Raw genomic sequence first — 14,088 nt, forward strand, 5'->3', positions numbered from 1 at the left:
TAAATTTTGTCTGTTCATGTGCGCGCACGCACACACACACACGCACACACGCACACACACGCACACGCACGCACACACGCACGCACGCACGCACACACACACACATACACACGCACGCACACACACACACACACAAACACATACACTCAAACACACCTTTCCCCAAGGGACATTTGAGGGCAAAATAAATGATAGAAAATTGAAGTTTATATTTATTTTAAAACAGTAGGACCACATTTAAAAATTTGCCTGTTCATATATGTAAATACCTCTGTGTGTACATATATATATATATATATATATATATATATATATATATATATATATATATATATATATATATACATACATATATATATATATATCTACATATATATATATATATATATATATATATATATATATATATATATATATATATATATATATATATAAACACATACTAGCAAATACAACCCGTCACTTCGCTGATGGGGATATTTGGGGTGGGGGGAGAGAGGAGGGAGGTGAGCGAGAGAGAAGAAGGTGAGAGAGAGAAGGTCAAGAAGGAGGGAAGCAAGGAAGGGGGAAGTGGAGAGAGACCAATGCCTCACCAAATGTTGTGATACACTGTAGGAGAGAGAGAGAGAGAGAGAGAGAGAGAGAGAGAGAGAGAGAGAGAGAGAGAGAGAGAGAGAGAGAGAGAGAGAGAGAGAGAGAGAGAGAGAGAGAGAGAGAGAGAGAGAGAGAGAGAGAGAGAGAGAGAGAGAGAGAGAGAGAGAGAGAGAGAGAGAGAGAGAGAGAGAGAGAGAGAGAGAGAGAGATATATAGATATATAGATATATAGATATATATATAAAAAAGAAAAGAGAGAAAGGTGAGGGGTGGAGATGGGGTTAGTAAAGAGAATGATATGTTATGCTTAATGACCGAACACGCACACTAAAAAAATACTCATGTCAGAACAGCTATACACACAATGACACACCAGAGTTTATAATGTAATCCGCTGGCACATCTGCAAATACTTTGACATCCCAGTTCCAGAAAATTAGTGGGAACATGAACCAAAAGTAATCACTGAAAACATGGAAGTACCGACCGCTCACGTTTGACCTCATGATCCCATCGAGTGTGAACGTTGAAAACAGTGTTGTGACCCGATACCATACTGAAACTTAAGTACAAAAAACTGAAGAAGGTATTGCTGATTGAGGTGTTAATAGCAGTGATTTTGGACTAAATGATCAAACACCAAGACCTCATACAAGAATGAAGTGAGAAGATCATGGAAGCTGAAGAATGCCAAAGTTGTTCCAGTGATAGTTGGACCGACATGAATGATGACAAAGAACCTCAGAGATAATAAACATCGAGGCAATACCCCTGGGCGCTCACGTGGTAGTGGTTGGATAAGATAACCAGGCAAACATTGGTAGGCATGGATCTCCCACATTATAGATAACGGAGAAGAAAGTAAAAACCTATGGATTGTTGTTTTTTAATGCCATGAACAAACTTTGGTACATCACGGGTGATAAAGGTTGTGGTCAAGTATCATCGAAAGTGTGTGTGTGGTTTCAGAAAAAAAGCAAATACATATTTTGGGGGGAAACCCCCCCCCCTTAAATCCCATTGGAGCCCGATTTTTCTCATGTCATGAGCAAACTTTGGTATGTCACGGGTGATGAAGGTGACAGTGAACTTTCATCGGAATTGTGTGTATCGTTTCTGAGAAGAAATGAAATACCTCTTTGGGGGGGGGATGCCCCCCCCCCTCTGTAAACTCTCTCTGTGGACCCCTTCAGACCCCGTTTTTTTAATGCCATCACAGGTGATGAAGGTTGTGGTCAAACTTCATTGAAATCGTATGTGTAGTTTCTGAGAAGAAGCTTCAAGTATTTGTGGACAGATGGACGGACAGACGATGCGCCATCCCATAAGCTCCCTGGAATTACCTTACAGGTGAGCTGAAAACCATCCCTGGGAATATTATTACAAACAAACTGCAGTTGGAAGCTGTCCGGGACTCAGTGACGATCCTGAAGAGAGCCCTCGGAACAAAACTTTGAGAACAAAAAACTTCACAGCTTGGTCCATGAATCGTGACTCCTTCATGAAATGAACATGGATACTTTGAGCTCATCCTAGGAGGACTTCACTCTACATTCTGAAACCCACATATGTAGATACCAATCAACGGCACACACACACACACACACACACACACACACACACACACACACACACACACACACACACACACACACACACACACACACACACACACACACACACACACACACACTTTAAGACCTGGTGCAGGAGCATTCAAATCCAACAGTTTGTACGTACATGAAACGACCTTTACACCCCACTAGTTGGCTCCGAATCTGATTCGTTCATGCTACAGTCCCCTCAACAGGGGGTGAAAAATGCGGCACCAGGGGGCGGATTGGGAGAAATATAGGTTGCCTGAAAGTCACTTTACCCCTTCCCAGTGAAGCATTGTTCTTGGACTCTTTTAATATACAGGTTTTATTGTACAGTACTTACAATAATTAATTTGGCATTGTATCTGTATGTGCTCCATCATTCTTCTGAGTCAGTGTTTCCGCATACCATAGCGGGCGAGGGGAAGGGACGGAGGGAAGTGCGAGAAATTTATCAGGGGTAAAGTAACTTTCGGGCTACCCTGTATATGTGTGTGTGTGTGTGTGTGTGTATATATATATATATATATATATATATATATATATATATATATATATATATATATATATATATATATATATATATATATATATATATATATATATATATATACAGGGTGTCCCAAAAAAATGTACTCGCTCTTTAAATGATAATAAATGTGTTGTTTATTAACTTTGAAAAAAGATTAATGGTTAAATGGATAAATGCATGTTTACAAATGTTCAAACTGACAACCATCACGTTCCAAACGCAGCCAATAACGCGGACCAATGGATTAATGTTGGAATGTAACTTTTCCAATTAATTCGCTTCAAAATGCGATGGGCGCTTGATTTTGGGATTCCTGTCTCACGAGCCATTTGTCGTACAGATTTCCGTGGGGATCGGTGGAGGGTTTCCAGCAATTGATTTTCCTTTGCGGGGGGGGGGGGGAGGGGGTGATTGATGACCGTGGTCTTCCTGAACGCTCCTTATGGACGTCATGCACAGTTCCATCTGTTTCAAACTTATCTCGGATGCGAGCAATGGTGCGTCGTGTTGGTGGATCTTTGTGAAAATGTCTTCTAAATTGTCTTTGCACTTCCATGATGTTTTCGTGCTTCCAGGAGCACTTTATGTTGAATTTTCTTTCTTCAAAACCTAGTCGTACTGTCATTATTAGGGTCAATTTGATCTGAAAATAAATGAAAAATTAAATGAGTTATGAGGAGCCAAAATGTGAGTACATTTTTTTGGGACACCCTATATTTCGATATATATATATATATATATATATATATATATATATATATATATATATATATATATATATATATATATATTGTTGTAGATTTCCGCCCGCCAGCGTGCGAACGACCACGTCTAACCAATAGCGGTCGCTTCGCCCACCGAACGGACAATCCAGTCGCGGCTTTCCAGATCAACGCCGGAAACCAGCCACGGGTGTGTTTGTAACCACACCACAACCTTGTCGGCACGACAGGGTCCGATCGCCAAATCTTCGATTTACCTAATTATTTGTGCGGGTAGGTTACCGAGAGATTGTACCTCAACGGGACCGCTTGGAAATGAGCCGCTTAAGCAGCTCGCTTCCTTTTGAGATAACCGAGCGGGGTATTATCGCGCAGTCCCGTTGGACCCGATCACTTTACCGGCTATTTAAAAACCAACTATATTCCGAGTGCAAGATGGCAGCTCAATTAAGGGAAGAGGACGCAACGAACAGGTTTACATTCACACAAGGACATTTATTATAATAAAGCACGTATGCAATTAACCAAGGCAAAACACTAATGCAATTTTACAAGCAACAAAAGCATGACAAAAGAACTACGACTGTCTATACGAAATGCAATGCAAACATTTACAGCACACAAAGCACTTCATTTCCTACTTATTAGACGGGCCCAGGAACACACGTATGCACACACACACACCCAAGAAATGGTGGCAGAGGCCTTTAATAACGGGCTCCAGCTCGGAGGACAGGTGAGCTGAAACCCAGAACCTATCTCGAACCTCTCCACCTCATGTGGTCTTCAAGTTGTTCGGACCCGGGCTCCAGCGAGAACGAGCTGGATCCAATCGCCGTGAGCCGCGATCCTTCCCAAGCTCCCGCGAATCCTCCCGCGCTTCTCAACACGTGCTGGTGAGACGAGGCGCTGATCCTTCGCGTCGATGCGTCGCTTCCCCGAGGAACCACCTCCAAGAAGAGGCCGATTAGTCGCACCAAGCCAGGAACCAAAATGGAGAACAAAGAGCTCCACGAACCAAGAAGAAGAAGCCACCACTCGCAGCGCAAGCCGAGTGACCAGCTCAACTCTCTTCCAAACAAAGCAGCTTGAAGCAAAAAGCTCTCCCGAGCCAAACAGAAGCCGAAGGCCCACTGAACCACCAAAGCAAAAAGCCTCCTCCTGAGCCAGGCCACAGCCGAAGTTCACTGAGCCAGCCGAAGCAAAAAGCTTCCAAAGGCCTCAACCCTAACGCAAGCCAAGCAGGACCCGAAGGTCTGCTGAGCGACTACTCTCTGCCGAAGCAAAAAGCTTACTCCCCAACTCCGAACACGAACAAAGAAAAGATCTCCTCTTATCCTTCTCCTGCCCTTCCCCCGCTCCCAGTGTGACTCATGACTCATGCCCTCGTGCTCCATCCCCCGCTCAACCACGGGTGGGAGGGAGTTATTGACATCATGAGTCACGGGACGGCAGGGTTCTTCTTCCTCTTCGCAGAAGAAGGGGAGGGATGTCTCCATTGTTCGTTCCCTAACTATTAAATCGATCCGCAGTGCACCTAATTGATTTCTGAACATTTAAACAATGGAAGGTGAGCTATCTAGGGAACAAGCACCTATCGACATAGCTGACTAAAGGAACCTGTATGTTGTGTGCAATCGAATTCCAAATTCGTAACAAATATATATATATATATATATATATATATATATATATATATATATATATATATATATATATATATATATATATATATATATATATATATATATTTTCAATCAATATATTTTTTCAATCAAAAAAATAAGCTTTCATTGATGTAATTCACACATTCTTTGACACCCCTTCCTCTCCTCAACCCCCAGATAGTTGTATGCTGGTGGAGGGGGTTTGGGAGGAGGATCGCTTGAGGGCGGAAGAAAAGGCAGCGAGAGGGGAGGGGAAGACAGCTTGATGGGAGGGGAGGGGAAGGGAAGGCAGCATGAGGGGAGGAGAAGGCAGCATAAGGGGAAGGAGGGCAGCATGAGGACAAGGGAAGGAAGTGTAAGGGGAGGACAGGCAGCATACCAGGCCATTACCAGGGTGATAAACATGCCCAAACAGCAACGTTTTCTTTTTAACCGCCATGTTCTATATAAAACCAGGTGGAAAATCTCTACCTCCTTCATCTTCTTTTTCACTTGTATTAAGGAGTCTGACTCAATCCCATTTCTTATATTGATTAGATTCAGAAAACGCTGATTATGCACTGCCTTTTAAAGCATCACAAAGCAGGTTGCTCGACTTGCAACACAGGTCAGAAATACTACAAAAAAGCAGCTGATATTTCAATCATTAATTCGCATGATTTTTAAAGGGTGAAAGTTAATTTTTATTCCATTTTGTTTTTCATAATGATCCAAAGATTAGTATTCCCATCAGCAAAGCGATGGATCTTACTTCTGGTGGCTTTGAAACGTACAATGAAGCAGCTTCGTGAGCACGTGCTAAGTGACTTAAGCACTCGAGCAAGTACTCCGATGAAACAGTTGATAAGGAATGGCTGGCTTGGCAAGCGATTACGGATTACGGATCGGTCATATAAACACCATGTATCCATAGACGCCCAAGCAATGTCTGAATTGGGAAAATGAACACTTTTTTAGCAGTCGGAACTGCTGCTAAGTTCAATTCTGGAGCTCACATTTTGTCATTCGGCTTAGTTTAAGAGATTCTAGAGATTACAGAATGTGTAGAAATTAAATAAAACAACGACACTGCTATTTCCGGGTGTTTATAAGCATTGCAATGCATCCAACGATTTGTAGGTATGATGATCAGGAATTCGATGATATAAGTGAGGAAAGTGGAAAAAAAAACTTTATCGTTAAGAAAATTGCAGCCTGTTCCAAGCCAAGGCATTGTTGGGCAGATCAAAAAAAAGTGGTGGCTTAAGACTCTTGCAAGCTGACAGAGGGCTGACCAAGATGGCATGCCACCATCTTGGTAAGGCTTATTTTGGTTTTTCGTGATGAGCACCCCCTAATTTATCTTCAAAAGGTGTTTTATAAATAACCCAAACACCCGGTTTTCATTAATGCACCACCTTGGAGTTCTCTTAGTATGCATGCAAAGTTTGGGGCCGCTAGGTTCCATGGTTTTGGAGTTATGGAGGAGACAGATGGACCGACGTGCGGACACATGCTGACATATTTGTGTTTTATGTATACATATATAGTGACGTTTACACCACCTATTTCTGGTTGGCGTCAACCACAAGACTGCAAAATCTCCTGATGATGTGGTCAAGATGTTGCATACATCTTATGCATATCAAAAAAGGTTGGCTGACTGATACTGTGAGTAACATGCTGCTTAATTGTTTGTAGTGGGCAGTTCTGTGTCTTCCATAGATTGAAAATAAAAGCTGGAAGTGGTGATTATTTTATTGTTATTATTAATAATTACAAAGCTTCTTTATAAAGTTGAACATAAAGATTTATAAACTGTATCTTGTATTCATTTGAACTGTGCACAACCAAGTAATCATTCTGCCATTTGCCAGAGGTGTTAAAAATGTTTTAGAAACAAGATAATCATGATCGTCAAAGACACACCAACAATATTTTTCCAATGCATGTGAATAAATATAATCAGTAATACAATCTATTAATGTATTACTTGTATAAGCACCTCATTGTACTTTTTGGATGTTCCCTGGACTGTTGTGAGTATCTTGTTCACCATGCAGTACTTTGTGAACACCCAACACATTTCCAAAATAATATATATATATATATATATATATATATATATATATATATATATATATATATATATATATATATATATATATATATATACAGCACTTGTTTATATTATGCAGCTTTGTAAGTCTTTGAATTGTGTTCTGTTTGCCCAGATCTCGCACAAAACCAAGAGTTTTACCAGAACACTGAAGTCAGACCTCCTTTCACATATGCATCATTAATTCGGCAGGTAATGATGAACAAGAAACACATTTATTCATCACAACAAACAATTCCACACCACATCACAGCTTCTAATTATCTTTTATTATTCTTTGTCAAGCAATGTTTTAACTAAGTATAACTGGATGAATACAGTTACTATTTCTGAAAAACAGCAATCTATCCCCTCTTTCCCACACCTTTAGCAATTAAAATTACAGTCAAAAAATAAAACATTGTCCCATACCTGGAAATGTATGTTGGCAGTGGTATTGTCAATAAGATAAAAATTTGTTCATTTGATCCTGAAAACTTGCCGTAACAAACTTAAAAGTTTGTATTATAGTTCTACAGCAGTTCGACCCTTGCAGTTACGATGAGTAAATTTACATCTCTTTTACACACGGATCTGCAGAGCAATGAGACTGGAGCAACACAAGCTGGTAAAGGTACACAGTATGGTGTAGCTTGTATAATTGTGCAACACTCCTAGTTTCATTGCTTCTGACCTAAAATAACTTTTTAAAGAGAAACGAAAATTACACATCTTGTTGCAAGTTTGCTTTAACAGTACAATATTTGCCTTTTAAATTCCTATTGGCATATACCACACATTATGCTAATAGAAAAGCCTGACAGACATTGATCATTCATGGCAAATACTACACATGCGCTATTATTTAATTAAAGGAACGATACCCACCTCACACCACTGTCCTAATCGGTACGCCCTTTGAGGCATGGTGGTCGGGGGGCGACCCCTCATGGCTGGCCTCATCGGCAATTCTGCGGTTTATCCACATCATTTCCTCCCTATGTTATGGCTTTGATTAACCACCTGTGTTGAACATTGTTGGGGTGGCATCTGGCTTCAGTCGATTTATTCCTCCATGATCTTCAGTATTTCTCTCATAGCAATCACATTCAAAATGGGTGGAACACACTCTGCTGGGCTTTGTTGGAGCGAAACCCTCCCATTTAATATCATATGTCCATGAGTTTATAATTGAAGAACCATTCAGCAAAGAAACTGATCTCTGGACTCATCCACGACAATGCTCAATTGTTACACCCAAAAGCCACACAAAATAGCATTTTGCCAATGAATTCTCCAATATTTAAACAGACCTCATTCACACGAACGAAAGCCCTCTTCTGTGTCGGTCATTGCTGACATCATGCATTCATGATAACCCCAAAGTGCTTCTGAAGAATGTACATTATTAAATTACAGCTGACGATCGTTTGATTTTCCCTATTTTGCGACCTCAAAGGTGCTTTATTGGAGTTATTTTGTGACTGCACGAGATCGACTGTTAGTTCTACATTGCTGCTACAAAAAAAACATTTTAATAATCTACCTGTCGGGTTGACATTGGTTGAAAAATTATATTGCAGTGGCCCTTAGATACTCTAATGTATCAGATTGCAACTTTTTAACAGTAAGCGCAATCGTCGTTCATTCCTCATAAGAGGAGGAAAATTTCAAAACAATTAACTCGAAATTTTGACAATGCCCAGTTGTATTTTCGAGTGACGGAAACTTCGAAGGTTGCTAGCACGATATGACGTCCCTGCTCATTATTTCTTTCCTCTCGGTGTTTGCAGGGAATTCTAGAAAATCCCGAAAGACAACTTACCCTGAATGAAATTTACAACTGGTTTACCAGGAAGTTTGCATATTTCAGGCGCAACGCTGCAACATGGAAGGTTAGTATACATGCAATGTGATAATGTACGTCCCTGAGCAAATACAATTATTCAGCGTTTGAACGCAAAATGTTTCGAGGGAAAAGAAAAATCCACTTCTTCATTCTTTCAGAGAAATGAAGATTTCTTTATTTTGTTTCTTGCCATTGGTCTGAATCTCCCAAATAATGGGGTTAAAGCGGAGATTAAACGTTGATGTATTCTGTGAGATCCGCACGTGGTGTAAAAACCCCCAACTGGAATTTCCCACCATTCTTAATGCCATTTCATCATTGGAGAAAGAAAATACATTTGACAGCTCTTTTTAGCATCAAGAATTTCCCCACAAAGGCTGGTGGGAAGGACCCTTTCTGTATCACTGTGATGTGTCCCTAATTTGCCGCAATTAATAGTGCCGTGCTGTTTGGAGCCTAAGAGGTCCCTGACATTGTAATTATGGACTGAGTGTTAGATTGCCGCTTGGAGTGATGGCGCCTAGGTATTTTTTAGATTTTTTTTGTTTGAAGCTACTTGCTAATTAAGGCCGGTGAGCGGCTGTTTGTTCACAGCGTTCGGGACTCGTATCCTTTTCTCTACGTTTGCACGTTCCGTGGGTGTCGACTCGCATCGATAAGGCAATTAACGGTGCCAGGTTTCCATTGCACCACATTGAAAAAAAATCTGTTTGTTCATTGTACATTTTCGATAAGGGTTATAGAACATTATGTTGATGATTATTTGGCATAAGCGACACTGCAGCACTTGGACATGGTGCGTGAAAGCATACGGAGAGCATTTCAAAGAGAAGTGCATAACGATTTGCATTACCTGATTAATTTCTGCTCTCATACGGATTTGTACTCTATTTGGATGTCACGGCAGGATAAAAGAAGACAATTAAAAACTTGTGCAGAAAACACAATCGACTCGATATAGACTGGTTCGATGGATCACAGTCGTTCTAACTCGAGAATATAAACTCGTACTTCAGGAGGAGAAAAAAGTGTGTGGAGGAAAGCAAATTTTTACAGAGGTTCTCCTGGCAAAGGATTATTAGAAATAGAAAAATGGAGCTCGCCTTATGAAAAGATGGGTTATCTGCTTGTGTCATTGGCAGTGCACAAAGTGTGTCCTGAACGCTGAGAGGTTCAGGCTCATTTGCATGTGAGTCCTCGTCCTAAGAGCAGCCTTGGGCGCCGAGATCAATCAACTCCCTCCGACCGGGATCGTGCAAAAGAGCCCGCTCAGCCCGACTGCCTCTCTCCCTCCTTAGCCCTGCCCTCCAGCACAGACTTGACATATGCAAATGGGCAGTCAAGGGTAACATAATGGCTGCGTTCCACTTGCCTGCAGCAAGCAAGCAGCGGACCGGGGCGACAGATAGGTGAGCGTGGCATCTCCACGTGTTTCGGAAAGATGAGGGGGGTTGGGGGGAGAAAGGTAAGGTGGGAAGTGGGTGGGGTAAAGTGTTGGAGGGATTAGAAAATGAAAGGAGCTCCGGGATTGCTGTGACATTGACGAACAGCAACCATTTTGTGGTTTTGCAAGAATCATCATTATTCATTATCGGTTGGAGCAGCTTGTGCGCCAGAGGATGGGAAGGTCAGTTTTCCTGTGGGTCAGGTGCTAAGCTGGCCCCGTAGATTGAGCCTGACGGTAAGCCTAGCCCGAGGTCCAGATTATGCCTTGTTATCAGCAGTTAAACCTAGTAATCCCTAGGCAGAGCATTTCTTCTGAGGCCAAAAGATCAGGGCTTAAGCCTACGCCTCATTCGCTCTTCCAGGGTGATTGTCTCCAGCACCATCACAAAGAGACATCGTATAGGTGAAGGATTTAGCAAAGCGCATTCCTAACATAACATTATCCTCTCTCCATGCAGCTATAGATTAGCACAGTTGGTAGATATCATTGAAAAAAATAAGAGGGATACAGCATCAGTGTTAGACTGCTTTCCTGTTGCTTCATTCTCCCTTCAGAACGATGTTAGAAAAATATGGACATTTAGGCAGACATTCACAAACTAGCTTTCATCACCAACCGCAGAGGCAATGAGAAACAGTTTTGTGGTACTTGCAGAATAAACAATTGTGTGTCTCTAACATAATATGCCTCCCCATTGCACTTCCTTGACCAAAGTGTTGCTCAATGGATCATCAGCTTTACACATCACAATAAATAATGTCAAAAGCTACTTGTTCATTGCTTGCTTCCTCAGCTCCTTCATCAGATCTTCACCATTCCCTCCACTGCTTCTCTTTCTATAACTACCTTATTGTCAATGCTAAAACATAAACTAGTTTATCTCTGATAAACCCATGTTTGGATGCTGTACAGGTGGTACCTAGTCAACAACATCATTTAAGGGTGTGGATGGAGGGATGTAAGTAAAAAGTCAGCTGTTTCACCTTCTTCCATTAGCTTGTGTGTATTTCCTTGCGGTGTTTTGGTAAAAACTGATGGGTATTGCTTGTTGAGCTCAGGAAATTATTTTTGTGGTGAAACTATGGTACAGTTACAGCCTCATTGGTTGATAATGGCTTTCAGGTTTCCTGGTTCCTTGGATGAATGGGGTTTGCTGCGCAGCCCTCTGATGATTACGATATGCAAAATTTATTCATTGGCTTTAACGATAAAAAATGTGGCAGATTCTACCCTCTGACCCCTAAACCAGTGTACGCATGTCGACAGAATGCTGTGCGCCACAATCTGAGCCTGCACAAATGCTTTGTTCGTGTGGAGAACGTCAAAGGTGCTGTGTGGACCGTTGATGAACTGGAGTTCCAGAAGCGCCGGCCACAGAAAATGACGGGGTTAGTGCGATGCACTGTTTTACGATGCCTTAAAACAGACCCGTGGCAATAGTTCTGACTTCCTTTCAACCATATTTTGTGTTTACTGCAAATATCAAGATTTGTAAAGATTTTCTGTTTTTTTTTTTTTTGTAAATTCAGAGTTTCGATTCTTGCTTTATGAATTGCTTCGATGATTAAGAGAGGATTTTATAACAACTTCCTTGTTCCTGTGATGATGTTGTTTATTTATCTGGTTACTTTCGTTTTCCTCAACCAATATGGAATGGGTTCCTTATTTGCCCGTTTCTATGAGCCTGGTGCTTTAGATATGGGTTTGACAGTTTTCCCGAGGGAACTGTAATTCTCCACCGTGGTGGGAGATGGAATGCGGTGAACATAAAATTCGTTTTAACTGCCATGATTTTCCGACAGCCATTTGGCCCCTCCACGGTATTTTAGAATTCCTGCCCTCCTGACAAGGCACATATTTACCCAGATTTGTTTATTCACCTCTGCATCTACTTCCTCATTTTAAAACCCTCTTTTTGTCAACTCAAACTACAACTCAAACCCATGCAGCTGAAACGCATGAATAAACTGTATTACAAGTGCACAGCAACCTTTTGTAATTCTTTCCAAGATGTGTATTAATTCTTCCTATACCTCAATCTCCCTTTACTCCAACGTTTGCCAGCATCAGATTCCTTTAATGGTTACCGAGCATCAATGCAACTTCCAGATCATCAGATCAAACTCCAGTGCATCCCTGCTTGTGGAGATTATATAACGGAGATAACGGAGATAACAGATTGTCACATTTGATAATGCAGCACCAGCAGGCTGCAAATTGCACCCTGTCATTCCTTATGGCCTAATGGCGGTGTCGTATGCAGCGCAGCAGTGGCCTCGTGCAAATCATCAGGACGTAACCCGCTTAGCACGAGCCTTCGCTGGGACAGGCCTCACAAACTTCAAGCTCGGGAACATAACAATCCTAGTCCTGCCAACGTGATCGAGGCTGCAATGATGGATTCCAAATTATTTTCCCACTTCCCACCATTTTTGTGCCCTTTCTGATTCTGATATCTATTTGGATTGCTGAAACAATTACATGCTGTGTTGACTTATCATAATCCTGGCGTGACAATTTGTCCTGCTGATAGTACCGTGATGAGTAGATTGACCCCTTTTGCTGAGATGCTCATTCTAACGACGTTCCTATTTTCCCAAGGAGTCCATCACTGATGAAGACAATACAACATGGCCTGGGCTACGGGGCGGCGCTCAATGCAAGTCTGCAGGCGAGTTTCTTTAAAAAACATATATTTTCCACAGGATTTGATGGTTTTATGCATTGCATTTCAAGTTAAACAACATGAAAGGGAAGTCTGTGCATGGTGGTTGGAAGGAACCTCAGATATATTGCTTTGGTTAATTAAGGGCGTAAAGGGATGGTTGAGGCGTTGAAAGGAGTGGGGCAATGGGCTTTCCAAGATTTTGATTAAGGAACAGCCAAGTAGTCTCATTTTAATGGAATATTTTATCCTGTATATTCCATATAATGAATTTGTATTATCTCTGGATTTATTTATTTATTTATTTTTCGAAGGGGAACTGAATTGTATCTCCAGTCGATGACATAATTAGGTATGTGTAACACCATTAACAAGACTACACTGGCACTCGGTCGAGCGCATACCTCTGCCAGGCTGAACAGTTTACCTTTTGTATTCCACTGATGGACCAGATCTGCATCTGGACCTTAACCAAAATCTAATCGGCTTGTTCTTGTCACCTAACCAACTCATCCACATAGGTTTGTCATAACTCGTCCACAACTTTTTGAAATATCAGGCTACATATTGTTTTAAGTCCCATCTCTCAATGGTGAACAATCACTTTAAAATTCTCGTATCCGGATCCGGATCTTCACCAAAATGGAATAAATTCATCCTTTTCATACACACAACCAGTGTGTGTACCAGATTTCGTCCGAAACTGTCCATAACTCTTTACTTTGAGATATCCCGCTCACAAACAGACAGACAGACAAACAGGGGTGAAAACAATCTCCGTCCGCCTTTGATGGTGGAGGTAAAGATTTGATGCAGTCATTTTGTAAATAAAGGAGTGGAATTCACAATCTTTATTCCCCCTATTAATCCACAATGCCCAGAATGCAAACCTTTAACTCGCAGGTTCCTGTACTCTTTCCTCCCTTCCTCATGCTCC

At 41.4% G+C, this 14,088-nt stretch overlaps 1 protein-coding gene across 13 annotated transcripts in view; it reads left to right on the plus strand.

The window, feature by feature from the left end:
• LOC147014431 (forkhead box protein P2-like) overlaps window positions 1–14,088 on the plus strand; it is a 715,070-nt gene that overhangs the window by 663,221 nt on the left and 37,761 nt on the right. For all 13 annotated transcript variants that reach the window (XM_085852376.1, XM_085852371.1, XM_085852374.1 and 10 more), the window contains 4 exons: window positions 7,327–7,403; window positions 8,984–9,085; window positions 11,753–11,874; window positions 13,088–13,157. In XM_085852376.1, coding sequence (XP_085708502.1) covers window positions 7,327–7,403; window positions 8,984–9,085; window positions 11,753–11,874; window positions 13,088–13,157 — 371 coding nt within the window. The remainder of the gene's footprint in view (window positions 1–7,326; window positions 7,404–8,983; window positions 9,086–11,752; window positions 11,875–13,087; window positions 13,158–14,088) is intronic.

The sequence above is a fragment of the Eptatretus burgeri genome, chromosome 13 (genome assembly GCF_056783735.1).
Source record: "Eptatretus burgeri isolate ZD-2024b chromosome 13, Ebu_testis_v1, whole genome shotgun sequence".
Lineage (NCBI taxonomy): Eukaryota > Metazoa > Chordata > Myxini > Myxiniformes > Myxinidae > Eptatretus > Eptatretus burgeri.